The following is a 23,535-nucleotide window of genomic DNA, read 5'->3' as shown; positions in this document are numbered from 1 at the left end:
AAAGGGATGGAATTAATTTCACGAGGCCACAAATATAAAAAAGAAAGCAAGAAAACCTTAGAAAGGTTTTAATCAGATTAGCAAGGCTGCTGTCACGGCACTCAGAACGATTTTGTTGGCTGTACCACTTCTGAAGATCAAATCACCGAGGTAGACATGAAAATATTCAGCACTGTTTCAATGTTTTGCTGTGTTTTAAAGAGCTCTGACTGCCACATCATTTACAGCATGTACATTCCAAGGAAATATCTTGTCTGAGAAGTATGAGAGGCATTTAATTTTCCAGCAGGCTCTGGAGATGGGACAGCATGGCAAGGGGCCTGGGAGGAATGAGTGGACACAAAAACACAGGTCTGCTGCAGTGAACTGCACAGGAATCCTCACACTGGTGCCCAAATTGGATTAAGATCAGAAAACCCTGGGAGTTTTGTACTGCTCTGAGGTGGCAGAAAAAGGAATTTCCTGCTCTCAAAGGGTGGTTCCATCAATACCCTGTGGCTCCCTTTTGGACAGAGCATAAATCAACATTTCCCACCTCGAAATCCTGCAGGGGTGAAGTAAAAGCAGAGTTGTTTGATGATTGTTTGATATGTGCCTTGTCAAAAGCAGCATTTCTATAACACAGGTATTATCAGAAAGGTTCAGCTGCTCAGGAATTCTTGTCTGGCCCCATCCCCTGACACCCCTGGAGGTATTTCTGGGGATTAATGGGTTAATCTCAGTCCTCCCCTCTCCACACTGACCAGGCCCAGCTCCTGGAGTCTCTCCTCACTGGAGATCTTTCCTCCCTGTGTACTACCTAAAGCCAATTCCCCTTTTTCCCTTTTTCCCCCTTTTCTTCTGCAGCTTTCAGACCTGATTTTATTCTTCCCAATCTTGTTTTACCTTTCTAATCCTCACCAAATCCAGCATCTCTTCTGAACAATTTTGTTGAAGCCTCAAACCCAAATGTCCATTTAAATGACTGGAAATTTAGGAGGTAATGAGTGTAAAATCATAAATTATGTATGGTTTGTATCCATTACTTCTGTGGCAGGTTCAAATCCAATCTGTGAATCTGATCTCAGTGTTTATTAATAGAAGATTTTAGTCCCTTCCTGTTGCCCAGGTGATTTCATTCTCTTACAAGATTGTTGGCTGTTTCTGAACAAAAGCTGTGATAAATCCCAAATATTAGAAAGGCAGGGAAAATTCAAAAAACACTCCACTTAATTAAAAAATTAAAATATTGAGAATTGCCCCCAAATTACCTGCATTTGGAAAGAAAGTGGGCCCTTGCTTGTTAATATTTTAGAATATAGAACAGCAAAAGTTGTAATACTTCTACTTTAACCCGCCTGAAATCAGTGGAATCCAACAGGAATGGGAACAGCTGATTTCAAATAAAATTCCCACAAAATTTCCCCCATCCCAGGTCCCTCAGCATGGGCTGGGGTTCAGTGCTATTAGACCCAGTTCTGCAATATTTTGACATAGTAAAACAATTATTTTTCCTCTTAATTAATAGGCACTCAGGTCTGCAAATCCCATTAGCCTTTCCTGGCATAAGAGGTAAAATTTAGGAAGATCCTGGGAATGAAACATTCGCACAGTAACTCATCAACAGTTTCCAAAGAAAATGAAGGCAAACCTGAACAGCCTGAAAGGAAAGGTTTGTTCATTTCATTTGAAGCTGGATACATTAAAAAATTGCAATGAGTAACCCTTAGGTTCTGGCCAAGGAGATCAACCCCAAAGTCTGAGGTGCAACCACCACAGCAGCTGTAAAACACCTCACAATCTATTATTCTACATTTTAAAAGAGGTCAGATTTTGTCCTGTGCATATATAAAGGACCCTGAACTTCCCTAAAGACAACTGGGATTGACTCTCAGCAGGTTCTCACTAATATTCTGGATCACACAGAATCCCAAATGTCCCATTCTACTCCATTGTTATCAATATGTTGCATAATCCATACAGCTTGAAAACAACAACCAGTTCAAATTCTTATCCAGTTATTTAAAAAAGCTCTCAAAATTATTTGGATGCCTTTCATCAAAGAACATTTCCTAAGGTTTACATACTGTCTTCAATTCTGCCATGGTTTTCCAGGTTAATATTAAGGGGCTGATGATTTAAAAATGCAGCTTGGTCTCTCTGCTTGCTCAGAGAGATCCTGAATGGTGCAACTTTGCAGCATTCTGCCTTTTCAAAATTAAAATTTAGGGCTGCTGTTCAACCTTACCCCACTCCTAACCTTTCCTTTTGCACAGAAGTGTGTTCAGTTTTTCAGACTGTGTCACAGCGCAGGATTCCTGCAGACACTGAGGGCTCACACCCAGATTTTACAGGAGGGCTTTGCAGTGCTGGAAGCAGATGTCCTGGCCTGCAGCTTTCATCCCTCCCACCTTGCATCATTTCCAGGCAATAACCTGCTATTGTGAACCGAAATATTGGATATTTCACTAGCAAACCAGTCATAAAGCATTTAAAGACATTTCAGTGTCACTTAACAAGGAAATATTTAGTCAATCTACTACTATTACAGTAATGCTCAAATTGCCATCTGGAAGGCCCAGATTCAAAAATCAGGCTCCGGATCCCGGGCTCAGCTCAGGGAGGCCGAGTTCATTGTGAAGAAGATGCAATTAAATCTCCAGGGAAAGGCTTCTGCAGGCTGACATTGGCTGTGCAGCACGCAGCACACTCACTGGGCTGGATAAAAATAACATATTGAAATGGCAGCTGCTCAGCAAAGGAAGAGGATTTGAGCAGGGATAAAAATATACCTTAAAAGAAGGGGAGAAAATGGTAAAATGCCTACTCAAAGCATTAAAAGGTAATGCTGAGTGTACTGAATCACTGCAAGATTCACCTTTTAACCTCATGCAGAAAATATTATTTATTTTATACAGCAAGACAACCTAAGAATGTAATTATTACTGACCCAAACAAATCCAAGGCTAGCACAGCTTAATCACCTCAGTCACAAAGAACACACCATGGATGGATTTTGTTACATTTGGAAGAATTCCTACTTCTGGTTTTATTACAGAATTCCCAGCCTGCTGCTCTGAACAGATCATTTAAAGATGGAAATGATGTCCCAGAGCCAGCAGGTTCCAAACTGTGACTGATGTCTCTCACCATGCCCATTTCCCAGTTGTTCTGAAGGGGTGTTTTACACAGTTCCTCTTTCTCTGGCAGCCCATGACAATGTGAAGGGGGTGCTGTTAGTGTTACACACTAAACTCAAGCTGAGGCAGGATTAAACCTCTCACAAGATAGCAGTGAGACCTATTAGATCATCTGAATTATTTCCATGCCATTCTGAGCTTGCTCTCCACAGTATGTTTTATTACTGTCTTGCCCAGGCTATTTTTAAAGTCTCAAACCCAGAAGCTTTTCCTTTCTGAGAGTATCCAACTTTAGTTCAAAGCACTGCATGTACTGATTAACCCATTTAAAATGCAAACTGAAAAACTTCTTATGGAGCTGCTGCTGATTTAAATGCAGGTGTTTGAAACAGCAAACAAGATTTGAGCTGACAGCCATAATTTGTCCTATTTAAAGATTTCTATATCCGAGTTTTAAATAAAGATGGGGCAAGAAAGGAGAAAACATGAGACAGGATCTGTGCTAGCAGATGGAAAATAAACACAAAGGGCTCGTGATCAGCAGCCCCACTCCAGGCCTGATGTGGAATGTTTTGTCCCAGCAGTTTACAGTTTTTTTCCAGCTGTATCAGTCGGTTTAACTGAAGGTATTTCCTCTCCTTGCAGACCCCACCCTAGGCAGGGATGATCTCTGCAGTTAGCACGGCCCGGCGGATGCTGCCTTCAATAAAGATCCATTCCTTAAATACCCGACAGGAATGAAGTCACTGAGTGCCGTGCCAGAGCAGCACGGCCAAACTCAGGCACTGCACACTTCTCTGGAAGCAAAGTTCATGTTCTTGCTGAGGAGAGCCTTGAGAAACGAGGCTTCACAACAAAGTATTTTATGGAGAGTCACTTAAATGTCTCATCCTGGCTTTGAGGCTTTTTTCTGTACAGTTATATAACAGTTAACTGTGAAACAGAATAATTCACAAGGAATCTAAGCAATAATTCCCAGCCCTGGACCTGACTGCTACCCCTGTGTCTCAGGCACACAGAACTTTGGAGAAGCCACAGATGACTTTGTAGAGGGGATTAACACTCAGGCTAAAGCAGGAATTAATGCGTGGCAGAACTATTTGTATTCCTCGCTGACATACTTATTCCATCACTCTTAAAACATGCTAAGCACTCAAAAAGAAATATTTCAACTGCAAAGAACCTTTTCAAAGCATTTAAACTAAACATCAAGCTGCTTTCAGAAGTACCCTTGCTTAGCAGCTGACCATAAATACATATGAAGCTGAATTGTTGAATTCAGATTTAAAGGGAGATTTTATTTGTCCCATGGCCACGTCACCTTGGGCCAGATTTCAGAGCTGTGACCTGGTTTGGGAGTGCCTGGCAGCTGGATAGAAAGTTTTGGGTCAAATGCCAGGTACTCAGTCAAGGAAGAACACCTCACTCTTGGTTCTATATGCAATTCTGGGGACATAGGATGTTGCCAGACAGAAAATAAACCAAATAAAAGCTGTTAATATTTGTCACTAATAAAATCCTGGTCCCCATTGCGAAAGGAGAGAAGGCATTTTGGGGTTTTAATTCATCTGGCATCACTTTCATCCACATCAGGCTCTCCCTGTCATTTCAACAGGGAAATATTTTGTGGTGTCTCTCCCCACACTGAATTTCTGCACAGCTCTGGGGATGGCAATCTCAAGTTGCATTTCCAGACCACAGAGAAGGCAACAAACACAAGTTCTTGCCAGTTTATCAAAGGTTGGTCTTTGGAGCAAGAATCACTATTAAAACAAGTCAGATTTCATTACAACCACAAGCCTTGATATCAAAAGGAATTTACTTGCAGAAACCACAAGTGCAGGTTTGTTTTTTTTTAGTGGTCTCATGACTGGTAACAAAAGTGAGTGGTTAGATAAGAAGTGTGTGTGAGGATTTGACTGCTCCACTCATACATGTAACCACTGAACTGCAATGGATTACTCATCCTACAGGACATGAAACTACAGCTCTGAATTGTTGACCGTAAGCAGTTTTTATTCAGACAAAATTATATGTAGACAATACTTTGAATGCTTTATAAGGTGAGGTATTTCCAAAGCACAACTCCCTTTGCCAAAAAACAAAAGGAAAAAAAAGGAGATAAATCCCAAATCACTTCAATCTCCCTTTTCCTTTCCCAATGGTTCCAAAAAGGTAAAAAAAAGATTAAATTACTCTGTTTTTCTCAAAAGGACATGGATAAACCTTATTCTTTCCCAAGACAGAAAAAACTATGACTTCATCAAGAAAACCCTATTAGGCAAAAAATTACTCCTTGCTGAGCTGCACAAGGTTCCTGAGGTTGATCAAAACTCCTGGCCAACAACACAAGAGGTGAGCCTGTGTTTGTGCTCTGCACTGCTCTGGACAAGCACAGACACCCTCAGAGCTCCTGTGCTGAAACTGCTTCATTCACACAACCAAAAATCCCATCAGGTGCACAAGGGAAATTCACCTTTCCTACCCACAACTGCAGTCTCTTATTTTCAGTAAGCCCCTCTCTCCCCAGTTATTTGCTGCAGGAAATAGTCTCTGTCTAAATTTACCTTTCAGTGAATCATTTTCAGCCCTCATTATGTCAATTAGGGAGTTCTCCAGTGAGTGCATGTCAAAAGTCCTCGTGCGATCCTGCAAGAAAACACAAACAGAGCCAGTGTTAAAAACAAGCACCTAAAACACAAAAACTTCCAATCTCTTCTACATAAACACAGAAGGATTAAGCAAAAATTAAGCAAAAACCATATACCAAAGGATAGATGAATATTACAAATTTCCTCTGATAGGTGAATATTAAAAATTACAATATTATTAAATATGAATCTGATCTATAATAATCTAATCATTGCAAATGAAGTCTAACATCAACTATTTCTCCTTCCTATTACCCAAAGCCATCATTTTACACATGCACAGGTCAGACTTTCTCAACCAAACAATAAATTCCACATAGTACAAATCTGATGTGATAGAAGCAAAACACATTGTAAAAAACCCTGGCACTGCTTTAATTTAATTGGCAAATTCAGAATAACTGAAATTCCTTGTAATCTTTGAAATCTTTACAGGATCATAAAAGGTTCCAAAAGGAGGAAAAAAAATCACTTTAATTTCCAATATTATTCACAATCCACACTTTCTGTGTATTTATACATTTGGATTTGAAAAAAATTTTATACAATTACATTAATCCACCCTGGTTTTAGTTTTTATTTCTGTCCAAGAAGCTCTCTACCATCAGCTTTAAAGATTTTATTTCATTCCTGTTTTAAGGAATTCCCTCTGAACAGAGCTCAAGCATTGGGAAGTCTCTGTTCAAACAAGAGAAATTTTGGACATTTTTGCTCTTTTCCTTCTCCACAACTCTTGTTATTCCAGCACCGAGTGTGTTCTTTGTCCCTAACATTGGCTGTGAAGCTGAAATTTCTCCAAAGCACACAGATCCAGCTTGGAATATTTTGGAAGGCAGTAGTGAGTGCTTTATTTCAGTGCTGAAGCAGCAGCGATTGTGCTGCAAGGGCCATTCCTGATTTCACTGATCCCTCATTCTGGACTTTAAATACCTCAAACCATTCCAAGAGCAGGAACTCACCAGCTCCTGATCCATTTCCAAGTTGTAAATTACATTCTGATCACTAAAAAATACCATTTTTCAATCGAATTTCCTGGTATTTTTCCTCTCTTCAGAACAGTTTATTACTGAGACAGACCAGGCCACGTATTCCAACCCGGATGTGCTGTGTCTCAAATAGCATTAAAAAGGCCAGAGTTTGGAACCAGTTCCTTTATTAAGTCTAGCAAATATCAAATTTGCTATAAAAAGCACAGCACTGCCCTGTCTCCCCACAGGATTGATTTCCTTGGTCATTTCTATTACAAGATAATTGAGGCACCTTAGAGAAAATATCAGCAACATTCAAATCCTTCAATTTTGTGCTTTTCTTTCATAGATTTCCTACAGTTTTCTGCCTGTCCTAACAGATTTAATTTATTGGTTCGGTTTAAACATTGCTATTTCTTACCTATTTCAAAGTCTAGTTACATTAAAATCCCTTAGCAGGAGTGAGTACAAGCCCTCAGGTTTTGGATCCATTAGGATCCAACAGTTGAGTAACTCAGGAATGGATATTAAATTAAAAGGCAACCTCTGCATTTCCAGCAGTCCTCAGAAAATGACAAAAATAGCCTAAAACACAGGTGGGAGCATTTACTGCAAACCTGATGTCCCTCAGCAGCTTCTCCTTCCTGAATTCTTGTGTTAACCTCAAGCCCACCCCATGCACAGCTACAAAACTCGAATTTCACCAAGTGCAGAACCTCAGTAATTCCAAATCTCTGTGGAATTGTGGCACTTCACATTTCAGTTGTGTGAGAGACACAAAGGAAGTGACCCAGGCCAAGCAATTCCCAGTTTATTGAGCCGAGCACCTGAGCCTGAAACAACTCTTCTCTCTAAAATATCTGTGTTATGTTGGCCTGAGCTGCTGCAATGCTCATTTTTAATACTGAGAACAAAGAATTTAAACATTTGAAAGGAAAAAAATGGAATTGAACTGGTTGGCTCACAAGGAAGTGCATTCTCCAATGGAAGCTTTTGGTGCTGAGGAATTTATTTTTATTTTCAAGTGAACCACAAGCTGTCCCTTCTTCAGGGTGAGGTCCTTAAGGTGCAAATCACACTGCAAACACTTTAAAACACAACCCTGCACAGTGATACAACAGATTACCTGCTGATATTTCCCTCCCAGGAAAAGGAGGAATGGCTGAAACTTGGGATAGATGAGGAACTCTGTACATCCCCTCAGTAAAAAGATATCAGGCCTAAATTAAACCCAGCCAAGGTGCCAAGCTCAGCTGAGTCACAGGTCTGCACAGTGCTTGTTATTATTTAAAAAAAAATCCATTAATTTAATTGATTATTTGCACTGACAGGTTGAACATTACTAAAGAAAGTCACCATTGCTAGTTTTGAGAATTTTATGCAAATTAAAGTCATTTTTATAGTGAAACTACTTTGAAAACAGCAGCACAGATTTCATCAGTCTTATCTTGTAAGACAGAACCACATCTGAAATATATCCATTTATTATGCAGCTAAAGAAAAAGTAAAGGCTGGTGAAGGTTAGTGGGGGTGGCCAAACCCCTGAGGAAATTTATAACTCTGCATTTCATCCCAAAAACTCTAATCCAAAAATAGCTTTATTAATCCATTTAAATAATAGCTAATCCATCTAATAGCTCTAATAATTCATCCAAAAATAGCTCTAATAATCAAAATATTGATCATAAACCAGTAGCTAAATGTGAGCTTTTCTCAGAGACATATTACTTATTTAGCACATAAACCACACTGAACTTAGGAAAAAAATGTTTTCTTTAAAAGATTTCATGTAGAGAGAATTAATAACAACATGGTGATGGTTTTAATGAAGCAATTCACAAAGTTACAGTGCTTTGGAGCTGGATTGCTGCTTTACACTTATTTATTGATAAAGAAAATATACAGGGGCAATGACTACCCTGGACTAAAGCAGAGTGTGTAAAATTCAGTAACAAAATGTGGCAACCACAGCCTGATATTATTTACCTGGGTTCCAAAAGAACTTGGCTTTACACAAGTTTGTTTAGGGTGTCTAAAATGTTGCTTTATCAGAGGGCTCAAACAGAACTGAAGCATACAGACATGAGGTAAACACGAGGCCACAATAAAAAATTCAAAAAAGAAAACCCAAACAAACAAAGCACAAAGCAAATTAAACAAACTAAAGCCACAAAACAACCAAAAAGAAAGAAATCAACCTGCAGTCTTAGCACATGACTGTGTTGAAAATTTCAGCCAACATCCCAGAAGAGATTCATTAAACATAATTTAGAATAAGCAGAGCTGTTTGCACAAGAGGTGACAGCCTCCAGATCTGGGTAAAAATGAGTTCTTGAGCCTGTAAATGTCTACAATAACCAACAAACCATTTGTGAAGTCTACTCTGGCCATCTCTGCCTACAAAACAATTAAATTCTAATCCCTATTATAACTTTATTTTTCATCCCTAAAGTGCACATCACTTGGTGCACAACATCTGACATACAGTGGGTCATCCTCCCATGCAAAAGAAATTCCACAGGAATTTTTCCTCCACAGGAAGATCATACTTTGAATTTAAAAATCCCATGCATAAATTCTCCTGCACATCAGAAAAATGCACATTTAATTTAACTATTGACTCTTTATAGAGTCACTATATTTAGCCTGCACCCACAGCATTACCTTCACCTGAATAATTTAATTAAGATGCCAGAACCTGACAGCACTTCCCAGGATGGGCCTCCCAGTGGTAAATCCCAACCTGCACCAAAAAATCAAGGTCTGAACACTTAAAATAAGGTTGATCTGAAGTCCAAGGCATCAGTAATAATGCAAAAGATGTCATTGCATGAAGCAATTTATTGATCAGCATTTATGGAGTAGGTGTAGTTGTAAAAGTGGGGCTTGTTTTAGATATTTAAATCTTTGTCCAAATCAAAAACCTCACAGCTACACTTGTACCTTAATTACAGCAGGAGAAGCCTGAAACTTTCTGAAACCCTGTTCCCATTTCCCACAACTCCACAGCCACGTGTCTCAGGCACAGTATCACCATATTTATCATCATAAATACAAGTTCCACATTTCTCTTTCAATTGCAACACAAATTTGGGCTGGGTTTTGCTTCTGGGGAAGCTTCTCCTCCTTCCCAGCACCCTGTATTCCAGCTCCCAGTCCATACCCAGTGAATTAAAGGCTTTGAATAAACAGGTTTTTCCTGAAAGGATGTTGCTGCATTCTGCCCAGATCATCTTTTACAGCTTCACCATGGAACAATAAGAGCTGGAAAAAATGAAGTGGCACAAAACACAAAGTTTAATCCAACTTTTTAAGTGCTAGAAATGACAAACCTTTACTGGAAATGTTTGTAATGTGTGATTCTATTTTAGCTGCACATTAAGTTTATCATGCATCTTCCACAATATCTTGCATTCTCATTCTTTGCTGGGCTGCAACTTTCAAAGCAAAATGCTTAATAAGAGTACTCCTTTTAATCTTAGGAAAAAGACAAACATAATTCAAATAGCTTCTTAACAAAAGCTCTCTTTAAACAGAAACCTTGAGGTCAAAAACACACAGGAGGGCCAAAGCCCAAGCATGAACGTCAGTAGTAAGTTTATAAAACAAGAACAGTGTTAACTTCCACAGCACTTAACTTGTGCATGTCGTACCACATTAGAGTGCTGCTAATCCCACAGATCAGTAGCTGTGGGGAACAGCACACAAAACACTAATTACTGCACAGCTGATGGAGTTACAGAAAAATGGGGGAACGGGTTTAAAATCCCAGCTTCAAGGATTTGCCCTGTTTTCAAGTAATACCTTGAAATTATTGGGAATAATTGCTGCTGCTAGAATAAAAAAAATTAAATCCTGCAAAACAAATAAGCTCTTTTTGTGCAGCCAGCCATCGTGAGTTATGAAAAGGTTCCTCAAACCCAAATATTAAAACAAAGAGGAACGGTAAAGAAATTTATTTGCAAGATCCCTTCAAGAGGAAAGTTTGGCAGACTCACTCAAGAGGCTATTTTTTTAATTCCAGCTCCCTGTGAATTTGTTTAATGCACTTGTTAAATCAGGCCATTTCTATGGGCAAACAAATGCTGACGTAGAGGTCGGAATTCAAACACGTTTTGTAATCACGAATGTGTTTTCTCAAACATTCCATATCTGCCTGGGGGAAGAGCAAGTCTCCCTGGCACAGGCCCTGGCTGCATTTGGAAGGGGTTATATACCTGGAAACCAGCCACTGGGGAAGAAAGGAAAAAACATTCTGAACAAGTGGATACAATGAACTGCTCTCATGTACAAAATTCTTTGAAATGGGCAGTTATTTTCGAGCCTGATTCCAGGAAGAAACACAAATTCTTTTTAAGCATTTTTACAGAAAGCTGAGCACTATTGCTTCACTCGCTTGTGCCTTCAGAGAGCCATTTAAAAAACATCCTCACGCACTGAAGATGAGATCTGGAAAGCTGGAAATGCCTATCAAAGCAAGATTTATGCATTGCATAACAGGCAGGATGTTCCACTCATGAGGAAGTGCAAGTACACAGCCAAAGGAAAGCCAAAACAATCCTGAAGGCAGCGCTGCCGTGAAATGCAATTACTGAGCACCAACTTTGTCACTGCTGCTGGGAGAGAAGGACAAGGAATTATTCTTAAAAATCACTAACTTGGGAAGGTGCCACAGTCACACTCAAAGCATTTTCATATATTAATTCTCATGGAAGGCTGTGAGAGCCAAAAGACTCTGTTTTTTTGCTTTTTAATTTGAATTCAGGAACCATTTTTTCATTTGGAGACCATTTCCTTTTCAAACGAACACACAAAGAACAATGGCTTTTCTCTTTTCAAAAGATCTTTGAAGGGGGGAGCTTGCCCAGTGGCTAAAGCACAACATCAAAACTTAATTTCATTAACAGATCTGGTTAAGTCTTCTCTGACCTTGCTGCCAGTTCCATCCCTGCAAGAGGTTCCTGCAGCCAGCGTGGTTTGGGAATTGCAGGAGACAGGATTCCAAATGCAGAACACTCAGAGCAGAGAGCGCAGGGTTTGCATGCAGCTCTCAGTGCCAAGGCAAGGCATCATCAAATTGCAAGGTTATCAAACTGATCACCACAGTATTTTCCTTTCATCTGCACCATTTGGAGCAGCCATTTCATCCCATGGGATGGGCAGGGATGTTTGAAGGGAGCAGGAGTTCACATCAGTGGCTCCCAGGGAAATTATGTGATGCCAGCCTCTCCAAAGAGGAAAAGAGCTTTTGGTCCTGGTCACCCCAAGATTTCCATCAAAACACAGCCAGAATCCTGTGTGCCACCAGGCTCTGCAATAGACACAACCTCTGAGGAAAAGAAAAAAGACAGCAATCCCCGAATATTTGCAATTGCTGGTTTACATTTTGCCTTCTAAAGAAACTCATTTTCACTAGATTGCAGCACCACTTGTTAATGATTTAAGCAGCAAAACATAAATATTAAATGAAAGGGATTGTTGTATCAAATTACTCCATTATGTTGCTGCAGCAAAGACAGCTTTCAATTATTTCCTAAACAGGAATCTAAGAAGATTCCAGTAACAAAATAGCCTTGTCCAGTACATGATTGCATCAGCAAGGATACTTCAGGGGCAGAGAGAAAGAGAGAAAGACAGAGAGAGATGCATGAACACAAATATGTCATAAGCAAAATTCTGCTTTGAGTCAGGAATAGAATCAGCATAGTCAAGAAAAAAAATAAAAAGACATCTAAGGTCAAATTTTACATCATTTGTTTCCAGTGATTCAAAAATTCACTGTGCTTTCAACACTCAGCTAAAGTGACCAAAAGAACTAAAGATTTTATACAAAAGAAAAAAAAGTTGTCCAAGATGGCTTCAAAATTAATCAGCATCTTTCTAGGGCTGCGGTGCTGAAGTCCTGCTCTGCTGCCCTGCCCTTTTCCTCACACAAGTGATGGTAACAGCCTGGAGAGCACTTCCCTCCACACTTTCCTTTTCTTGGCATGAAGCAGTGTCAGACTTGGTCTTGACATGTACAGCTCCATCAGAGTGTTTATGTAAACAGACACCAACATGCTACACCAAAATGATTTCTTTACCATGATCAAACTATGTGTGTCTGCTATTCTGTGTCTGGAACACCATCCAGAAGTCAAGGTTGACTTTGCCAGTTTCCTGCAATTTCCTTGATGCCAATCCAAGCACATTGCTCTGCCTGTGTATATATTTGGGGCTTGCACACAGCAGCAAGGACACACTTGATCTCATTCTGTCACTCTCAACATCAGCTACGTGTCAGGGTACAGAGTGAATCAAACCGTGAGCCAAGGCTCGCTGCAGTGAGGCTGAAAAAAGACCAGCTCCAGCTGGGTCCCCTTTCCTAATGCTTTCACTGGATAAGCTGGGTATGCTGGCCACAGCTTCATTATATTCATTATAAATCCTGACATTAAAATCAATTATTACTCTGCTTTCTAAATTTGGAAGGGCCCTACCTGATAGTGAACCAGTCAGCACTGCAGTAGAAAAAAAGGCTCTGAAGGAAAGTTATTGCCAGCAGCTGCTGTGCTGTCAGCAGGGCCTGCACACCACCAAAAACCTGCAGTCTGCAAAGAACCCAACTATCCCCACATCCACAAGGTCACTCTTAAACGTATTTCTGTTTCTTCACATCATGAGACACATTGCACAGTTTGTATCTTTGAAATTGTATTTAAGTAGGTCACCCCAGTTCTTGCAGCATGGCAAGAAATACTGCAATCACGTTGAGAATTTTACTTTTGCCCTCATTTGAAGAGCTTGAAAAACAACCCTGGAAATGTGAAAGAACTCTTGGGTCTTTTAATTCACCCTAAAGGAGTTTACAAAAGGCGCACACACACAAAAAAGCTGGGTTTAACTGGTGGTCAGATGAAAAGAAGGGGACTTCTGGTTTAATTCCTGCTGCAAATTAGGTTCAACATTATACAGTTCTTTTCAAATTCATAACAAGTCAGCCCAGAAGGAGAGGCTGAGCTGCCAGACAACCTGCCTCCTGCCAGGAGAAGGCCACAGCAAAATATAGGAGACCACCAACTGATCTCATCCACATCTATTTTTAGTGCTGATTTAATGGCCTGTAACCAAAATTTGCCGCCATTCCTGAGGAGAGCAAACTGCACTGATTACCATTATTTGTAGAAAGCAAAGTTTCCCCCAAAAATGCTACAAAAATTATGTTGCACTGCAAGCCCACGTGATACTGTAAAACCAAATAAAATCACTCCATACTTTTTCTCAGATGTGGTACACTGCTGAATGCCTTCAAAGGCCTCAGATCTCTCATACTCCACCAGGCACTTTTTTTTTCCTTTTTCCTCTTTGTTGAAATATTGTCAGTGAATTTCTCCACTGGCTGTTTTTGTGTGTGTTATGCTGAAGCAAAGTGGCCAATACAGATGGCTGGTGTGCAATAGATATTTATGACCATCACTGTTAAAAAAAACCCCATGAATCACAGCTTGGAGGATCATTCCCACTATGACATTTTGAGTTAGCCATATGGTTTTTTTCAGTTGCAAGCACAGAAATCCCACAACCAGGGCATTTTTAATGCTCTTTAGGGAGGTTTGGTTTTTTTAGGTTTTTTTTTTTATGGAGACAACAGAGTGCGCTCACCTGAAAAGGAAAAATGTTGTCAGCTCTGTTCAAGCTGTCATCCATCCAGGATTTGGGAGCGAAGGCCGAGCTGGGTCGTGCATACTTCTGCAGCTGGATATGATTACTTGCAAAATTCTTCTTTAAGGGCGAGATGGAGTTCAAGGGGGTGATGCCTCCGTTCAGTCCCCGGCGGTGGTCCCGGCCCTGGGAGCCTCCCCAGCCGCCGTAGCCGCCGCCGCCGGGGCTCCAGGAGGACGGGCTGGGCGATGGGCTTTGGTAGCTGCTCCACGGAGAAGGTGGCTTGTTAAGATTATTGGCCAAATGAGGCAACTGATTAAAAGCAGCATTTCTGTGTGTGAATGGAGGTGGGTGAGGACTTGCAGGAGACCTCCTCTGTTGCTGATGCTGATTGTGATGATGCTGGAAATGGGGGTGATGAGGGTGGTGCTGAGAGAGGGGTCCGATCTGGGGGGAAAAGCTACCGCCAAAGCCAGGGCTGACGTGATGTGGGAAATTCTGAAACAGCAGAGCACCATTATTAGCTGAGGCAGTAGGGACCCCTCCCTGGTGGAAAAAACTTGCATCTTCATTGATTATTGTAGAAGAAGAAGGAGCAATAGCTGCAGACCAGTTACTAAAACCAGTCAGAGAAGATGCGGTGGATGTCAAGGGCTGCGTCGAAGTACCGAGCCCCGAAGCCTCTTGGTAATCGAATCCTGTTAAAACCGGCGACTCTATTCTTATTTTCTCCTTCCCATTGCCATTCTCTGAAGAATTATCGCCCTGGTTTTCTTCAGTTTTAGCTTTCTCAGGTTCAGAGAGCATGCCTGCTTCCTGACTTTGACCAGGGGAAAGCTGCTGTTTTTCTAGGGACTCTTGCTTTTCCTGTTGCTGAGTTTTAGATTTTTCTGACCCCAGAATCTCATCCTGAATATTATGGGCAGCTGGAGCAGGAAAGAGCCAAGCTGACCCAGCACTACTGCCATTGGCAGCTGTGTTATTATTTATAAAAGCAGCAGGGCTGGGGGTTGCATTTTGATGATGGTGTGGAGGCTGCAGATGTGGATGAAATCTGACTGGAAAAGCTGACTTATTTCCAGTGTTGTTTTGCACTAACACTCCAAACCCGTAATCCCCCATTTATTATATTTAGGGTTTGAATCCTCCCTGTAAGAACAAGTTGATGTTTAGTGTTTAGCTTGTCCTCTGTGAGGCAAGATTAGCAAGTATCCTGGTTTTCGCTAGATATTCCAGTGTCTCCCTCCACGCTATTTATTTCAGATTTGGATAAAGATGTTTGCTTTTTTATTTTTTTCTTTTCTTTTTGCAAAAGATAGATCTCTTCAACTAGTTCAATGTGTCAATTTGCGTCCGTTTCCTTCCTTTGGCCAGGAGGAAGGGAAAAATAAATCTTTGGTTCACAAAATAAGAGGTTTCCTTTTTCTAAAGGAAATGCACAGCAATGAGAGAATAAGCTTCTGGGAAATAAGGATAAAGAGATTCTAACTATCCTGTTTTTTTCCTCCTCAGCAGCCTTGACTCGCCCATAAATGAGTTAAGAGGGAAGAAAAAAAAATTACAATGACGTCTGGTCCCTCAACCCCTTGGCAGCAAAAAATAGATTTAAATCTGGAATAATTTAATACATCTCTATAATCTAATATATATTTGTGTCCTGTTCAAAAAGAGTCTTTGCTGTGGACAAGGGAAAAATTTACCTCAGGATCTCAGCATTCAAAAGGGTGAAATGGGGGAGTGAGTTGCAGAAGAGGCTTTATCCCGTGCTGCTGGGTTTAACCTATTATATTTAGCAATAATATACACCGTGTGTGTGCGTGTGTGTGGTTGTTTAAAGGGGTAAGATCTTATCTCAGGAAATCAGTATTCTCTGTGTGTTGGGTGGGGAGTGAGTTGTGCAGGAGAAGGGTGGATTCTTGATGCTGCTCCTTCTGGGCTGGGTTTCTGAGCTCGCCAGACTCGCTTCTTATTTATGATCCAATATTTGCGTGTCCTTCATATGAGTCCTGACTGTCCGAGGAGGAAGGTTTTCATCTCAGAAATCAGCGTTCACCGTTCGGGAAAGGGAAGGGAGGGGACAGCGAGTTGTGCAGGAGGAAGGGGAAGGAGGTTTTTTTCTCGCTCTCTGCTGCCGGGAGGGTGTTTTGTGGTGCGGGGCTCGCCTCCTTCCCCGGGAATCGCGGCTCCCGCAGCCCAGGGAGCCCCCGGATCGCGCTCCCTCCTCAGGCACTCGACATCCAGCGGGGCCGGGCTGTGGGTGCCCCGCGCGTCCCCCGCCCTCGCTCGAGCCGGGCAAGGCAGGAGGGGTTTTACCTCAGCAGCGCAGCAGCCTCCGGCAGGGAGGGGAAGGCGCGGCCGGCCGGGCTCCTCTCTCCCCCATGGAAGGTGTTTAAGCGGCTCTCCCGGGTCGCCCGGCGGGGTCGGGGCAGGATCTGTCTCGGAGCGCAGCGCTCGGGGCTCCGGCGGCGGCGGCGGCTCGGGGCGCTCCCTGCCCTGCGGCGGCTCGGCTGGGCTGCGGCCGGGCCGTGCCCCTCATGTACCGGCCGCACCGGGGGGGTCTCCGCGGGCTCGATGCTGCGGGGAGCTGGAAGGACGAGGCGATCGACAGCTTTCGGTAGCCGGCGACGCGTCCCCGGCGCGCAGCCCCCGCTGCCGCCGCCTCGTTTTGCGTCTTTTTCCGTGTGTTTTTTTCTGCCGCCTTCCCCGCCCCCCACCCCCCCGGCGGCCGCCGCAGCCGGTGCCTCGCTGGTCCCCGCGCGGCCGCTGCCCAGCCCGTGCCGCCCGGACCGAGCGGCCGCACCAAATGACAACCAGCTGGCGGGGGCCGCGCGGCGCTTCCGGGGCGGTGGCGGCCGCGCCCCCGGCCCGCCCCCGGCACCGGCTCCGGCTCCGCCCGGCGCCGCGCCGCCATCTTTGGTGCGGGCAGGGACTCCCCGGCCCGGGCGGCCACCCCGGGGCTGGGCGCGCACCGCCCGCGGCGCCGCCGCCATCTTAGGTGAGGGCGGGAGGTCAGGCGGATGCCGGCGGCGCCGCCATCTTGGAGTGAGGAGCGCGGCGGCCGCCATGTTTGTGCAGGGCAGGGCGTCACCTGTCACTGTCGGAGCCCGGTGTCACAGACAGCGGCCGCGCTCGGCAGCCACCGTAAAGAGCTTCTCATTGCACCCCCTGCCATGGCAGGGACACCTTCCGCTGTCCCAGGGTGCTCCGAGCTCCGTCCAGCCTGGCCTTGGATGCCTGCAGGGATGGGGCAGCCACAGCTGCTCTGGGCAGCCTGTGCCAGGGCCTCACCACCCTCACAGGGTACAATTTCTTCCGTCCATGCAACCTAAGTAATCCAAGGGCAAGCATCAAATAGTCTGTTTACTACAGATCTGGTTTATACACTACTTCATTTTGGGGATGGGTGCTGGTTTTGTATACCGACATTACAGCATGCAAATGAAAATATAAAATGTAATTTCAAAATATAGTGGCATTAAAATAACTATGTAGGTACACCATTAGAAAAATCAAGTGTAAAAGGAAACATGCAGAGACATTTCCTTAAAAGTTTTCTCTTAGCAGAGGGCTGTCCTCTACTTGCTCCAAGACTTCTCAGACGCAACTGTAATTTGGATGATGCTTTTACCAAACCAAGTATTTCCCAACAATTTTATTAAATAAACCTATTTCTCTGCAATCACAGACACCTTGTTTCTATGTGTGAAAATGGCCTTGTTTACAGACAGTGAAAACATCATTGTGAAAATGTGATGACTGGGTTATAATTTCCCCTTTTGTTTACTGTTTGCAACTTCTGTGAGCTCATCTGATACTGGGCATTATTTTCCTCTGCATTTCTCTAGTCATGTTGTTGTTATCATCATCTTATGGTACAGGGTTAACAGGCACTTCTGTCCGGCCGCCACGGGCCTGGCTCCAGCAGCAGATTGCTGTTCCACGAATAGTTTGGGAAAGACTGACTCTGTAGCCCTAATTTAATTTCAGGCACACCCTTACAGCGCATTAGGGTAGATGCAGATGGACTGGAGTGATACGAGCAGAATTTCTAAAATCTTACTTTAATCACTTTGCCTGACAAACATCATTTGCTGAAATCATGGGAGGTTTCTCAAGGGCCAGTGCTGGGATGGTTCAGCTGCCCAGCAGAATTCGTGGCTGATTATTCAACCTTTTTGACAAAAAATGCCTGACCAATATGCAGGGGTTGCAGGCATTATTTACCAGGAAGAATAAATTACTGAAGAAAGTCAGGGTTGTCTATAAATAAGTGGATTTAACCACCTGTGAGGAAATTCTCACTTCGGTGGCTGGATGATGTAAAAAGAGTCTCAAAGAATACAGAGGACAACAGGGTCACAGAATCACAGATGGTTTGTGTTGGAAGAGACTTAAAGATCATCCAGTTCCAACCCCTGCCATGGCAGGGACACCTTCCACTAAATCAGGTTGCTCCAGTTTTTTAAATCATTCAAGCTGTAAGCTCAAATCCCTGTGGAGTCAAATTAACCCCTTTATCACACTGATTTTGCTATAGCTTATGCCATGACCTAACTTTTGGACAAAATTTGAAACATAAGATTCAAATAATTAGAAAACCTTCACCACAACAGTAAGTATTTAAGACTTTTGAAATGGGAAGGAAAGGAGAGAGTTCTCACACACACTGGTGAGATTCAAGCCCAAATTTGCTGCCACATGCTCCAAATTGGTCCCTGCAGCTCAGTCCTGATGTATCCAACACTTTTCACTTGCAAGAGGTTTCAGTCTGAATGACACTTGAAGTACTTTAAATCATCACAGTACCTTTTGCTAATCACCATCAGCACCTAATGGATTCATTTCTGGAAGCACTTTAACTCTTCTGGGTTCCTTGGAGGAGAGGATTCCTCTGGCCACTCCAGCTGCCATCATGAGGCAGCTTTAGCTGACGACTGCCAATGGCTCTGTGCTCTACCCAGGCTCCCCCCAGCATCAATCTCCAGGATCACAAACCCCTGAACAACCTCTTCACTTGAGACTAAACCCAAGTGGGAACATACTGCTCTCCTCTGAGGATTACATTTCTTAGCCTGTTTTTATTCTGCCACTCTTGCTGTGAATGTCACATAATAAATGCTTGACTGTGACTTGGGTCACAGGAAAAACTGAGCGTGGCTGAGCTGGTGTAGAGAAATCCATGTGCTTACTTTTACTCAGTCAGAAACAATCACAGAATTCACAGAATTCAAAAAATCACTGGTTTGGAAGGGACCTTCAAGATCATTGAGTCCAACCCAGCCCCAACACCTCAACTGAACCCTGGCACCCAGTGCCACATCCAGGCTTTGTTAAACACACCCAGGGATGGGGACTCCACCACCGCCCCGGGCAGCCATTCCAGAACTTTATCACCCTTTCTGTAAAAACCTTTTTCCTAATATCCAACGTAAATTCCCCTTGGAGCAGCTTGTGGCTGTGTCCTCTGGTTCTGTCAGTGCTGCTGGAGACAGAGCCCAGCCCCACCTGAGCTCAGCCACCTTTCAGGAGCTGCAGAGAGTGATAAGGTCACCCTGAGGTTGTGGTTTGCTCAGCCCTTCAGTGCCCCACACCCAGTGAAACAGCACAGGGGAACATCCTCAGTTTTGTCAGGTGCACTCAAAAGGCTGTGTGCCTTGCAAGAGCTGGAATTTCTAATGATAATTTAGTAGGATAAGCTCACAGATAAACTGAACCTGAAAGCAAGTGGGATCCCCAGGAAGCAGCTCTCCAGCTCAGTCACACGGCTCATCCTGGCACAGCAGATGTGCTGTTTGTGATACACTCCCAGTGTTATCAAATCAAGGTCCCATTGAGCGGAGAAGTGAAAGGACTTGCAGAGCTGAGAAGGAACTCCTTGTGAAAATGCCTTGCCAGCAACCCTCTCTTTTTGAAATCAAAGCACTGCCAGCTCTCAGGCATCTGCTGCTTGCAGCTGTCACGGTGTCATCCGGAGGGAAAGGTGAGCCCTCGGTGACTCAACACCCGAACATCAAACACTGACACTGCTCACGCTGCAGAAACATCAGATTGCTGCCTCTATTTCACACTGTTGGTAGGGAAACACAGAATTCAAGTCTCATTTAAGTCATCTTCTGCCTTAAGAAAAGGAGCAGAAAGAGGATAAGAATCTCTTTTCTGAAGGCAAAGTTATCAGCTGTTTCTTATGTCTCAAAAACTGCAACTGATGTTTTCTTGAATGTCAAAAGACCTATTAGGATGTTCAGATCTCCAGTTTTATACTAAATATTGTTGCTGTATCTTGTCCATCCAACAGCTTATTAACACAGTTTAGTAAATCAAATTTAAAGTCAAAATTAACCCTATACTTACAGAGCAGGGATTTTAGGAAGGATGCAGTGGGATATATTAAAATTCAAAGGGATTGTTTATGGAGTTGTTAGTCACTCAGATGTTCCTCCACATTCCTTTAGGTCTGGTGTATCATAGATAATAAAAGCAGCCAACAGACCTGAAAAGCTGCATCAACATTTTATCCTAAACAATTGCTCCAGGAAGGCTGAACTAAAAACCCCAGGCAAGCTGTCAGTTGCTAATATTAGCCTACACATACAGAAAACTTTTTAATTCCAGAGCAATTTCCAAAGACTGCAGAAAATGTTCTCTGGACTGCAGAGAAAACCCAACAGTTCATTTTTGTGCTGATGCAGCTGCAACTGCTGTTTGCTAGATCCTATCTCAGCTTGGTCATTGCAATATCAAAGTATGATTTTATAAACCTTTTAACTCTTGTGTAAAGCACATTATACATGCTAATGGCTTCATTTGACTAAGCTGGCTTCGTCATTTTGCTGCAGCTGGGTGAAGGTACTATATATTGATATACCCTCCTATGTTAAGCAACCCTTTAATGGAATACATTGCCTTGGAGTCTTTAGTTTTTATGAAAAAAATCCCTATCACTGCCCAGAGAACTATTTTGTGTGCAGTAATTATGTAATATTAATGAACAGTATTACATACAACTATTTTCTAGCCCTATTCTTTGCATGGCATGTACTTTAGAATGACCTGACACTGCAAAAATGCCTCTAGCTTCCATGGCTCATGTAAAATACAATAAATACATAAATAATTGAGAAGAGGAAATAGGTAGTGTTGCAAAGGCTGTGGTTTTCTTACCACTGCACTTCAAAATCCATCGATGTGACCTTTGCAAATGTGCTTTTCTTCTCTCATTTAAGAATTCTTCCTTGAGCTGGACAAAAAAAAAGTCCACACAGGCACAGAGTTTCAAATTTGAAAACTCACTTTGTAATCTTATTTCTGGAGTGGTAGAAGGAAAGAAGCACCCAGGGGATGAGCCAGGACAGGGACACCAGCAGAGGCACCTGGAGAGCGATGGCCATCCAGTGAATTCCATGGGAAAGAAGCTGTTTATCCCATGGACGCTAAGCTTCTCAATCTCTTGGGGTTTAGAAGTTTTTTCCCTCCACTTCTCAAACAAATAACTGCTTATTTAATTCCTCTTAATAAAGGAGGAATGCAGGGCAGTGTCAGGGACTGGTTATTCAGGGCTTGCAAAGTACATTGGTGCCGAGTGTAATTTTTACTGCAACTCGGTGACACCTTCATTTCTCAAAGTAAGATTTCATAGCCTGCTCATTTACAAAGTGGGCTAGTGCCTTTGGGTATTTGGGAAGGGCAAAAAGACAAATTGAAAAGCATCAAATCATTTAATTTCAAAGTGCATTAAGTGCACGCCTTCCAATTTTCTGACTAAAATGTTCGTTGGCTTTTTCCAAAGAGGTTTATATTCAGGGCACAGAAATAGTTTGTGGATTGTAGATTCCTGAAATACTTAAAACAATGTTATTCAGGGGAAGAAAACACAGGCTTCTTGTCCTAAAAAACCCAGATTCACGTGAAAAGTGTTAATGAACCCAAGTGACAGCTTAAGAATAAAAATAGCATAACCCTCCCTTCCCCCCAAATGGTAGCTAATCAAACATTTTCTAGAACAGAATTTCTGACTAGTCTGGGATATAATAATAAAAGAAAGCAAAAAGAACAATAGTAGGAGTCCAGTTCAGAGAGATCAAAATGAGGTTGGCCTTGTTTTCCACCTGGGAGCCAGAGTACCTCCAGCCCCTGGATCTCCTTTCTCCTTCTGGAGCATTGCTTGCTGGAATCTGTAGTCTCCAGACTGCATCTCCATTATTAAACAGGAGAGCAGTGGTAATCTGCTCCATTTTAGGCAAATTAAGTGCAGCTCTTTGGCTCCTGGCACATTCCCAACGCGGCCCTGAGATGAGCGTAATTCCACAAAATCCGTAAGATTCAGAGCCCATGGCTGCCACTGTTCCCCCTTCCCGTGCCTTGCAGGTAATGGGAGGTCCTTTGCTGGGGTCCTTGAAGGGAACAAAGATATTCTGGATGAGTTTAATGAATATTGGGTCTCTGTGTGCTGAGGGAGGCAGTTCAGGAGAGATTTTCCAGTTTTCCCTTGGAGTTCCTTACCTGATGGGTTTCCTGTCACATTTCTGCTGGCGAGGGAAGGGGGGCATGTTGCATATTCAGTGTTGCCCTCCTCGTGCCTTGCAGGGGGAACAGGGTGTGTTTCCTCAGAATAGAATGAACTCGTGCTTTCCAATTTTTCCCCATGTTAGGAAATAGGTCCTGTCTCATTACTGGTGACAGCACATATTGGTAGGTCATAGAGCAAAGGGAGAGCCTTGCGTAGAACAGCTGGGGCCCAGAGCCAGAAATCTCATTAAAGTAAGCTGCTGCTATTTCCAGCCTGTAATAGAGCTTTGGAGCTTGATTATATTCAGTGAAAGCAGGTCATTACAAACACACTGCTTTTTGCATATTATCTAAATTGAAATAATAATATGTTCTCTCCTTTCATGTGCTATATTGATAAATCCCAACTTATGAATGAAACATGTTGATTAGTTAGTTAAAAATAATTAGTTCCGTATTATGCCTCCAAGTTTAAGGCTTGATTAGTGCAAACAAATAACTTTTCTTGATAATAAGTCATTTACAGAGTATTCTCTTAAGTGGAGCACACAGGCATAAAAATAATCTGCAGCAGTAAATTCTGTTATTTGTTCTCTCTTTTCTCTTTGACTTCAAATGTAACAGTACTTTTAGAACTTGAGAGACACAATT

The 23,535-nt window shown here is 42.7% G+C and overlaps 1 protein-coding gene across 2 annotated transcripts in view; it reads right to left on the bottom strand.

Annotated features, from left to right (window-relative positions):
* Positions 1-17,106, bottom strand: part of CPEB4 (cytoplasmic polyadenylation element binding protein 4) — a 37,961-nt gene extending 20,855 nt beyond the window's left edge. For both annotated transcript variants that reach the window (XM_054287939.1, XM_054287940.1), the window contains exons 1-2: positions 14,380-17,106; positions 5,687-5,768 (exon numbers count right to left, since the gene is read on the bottom strand). In XM_054287939.1, the coding sequence (XP_054143914.1) occupies positions 5,687-5,768; positions 14,380-15,501 (1,204 nt within the window). In that variant the 5' untranslated portion in view covers positions 15,502-17,106. The remainder of the gene's footprint in view (positions 1-5,686; positions 5,769-14,379) is intronic.
* Between the last annotated feature and the right edge of the window lie 6,429 nt (positions 17,107-23,535).

This window comes from Melozone crissalis, unplaced genomic scaffold (genome assembly GCF_028551555.1).
Source record: "Melozone crissalis strain CALT ecotype California unplaced genomic scaffold, PUWL_Pcris_2 ptg000061l_1, whole genome shotgun sequence".
Classification (NCBI taxonomy): domain Eukaryota; kingdom Metazoa; phylum Chordata; class Aves; order Passeriformes; family Passerellidae; genus Melozone; species Melozone crissalis.
This window is presented reverse-complemented; position numbering and strand designations above follow the sequence as displayed.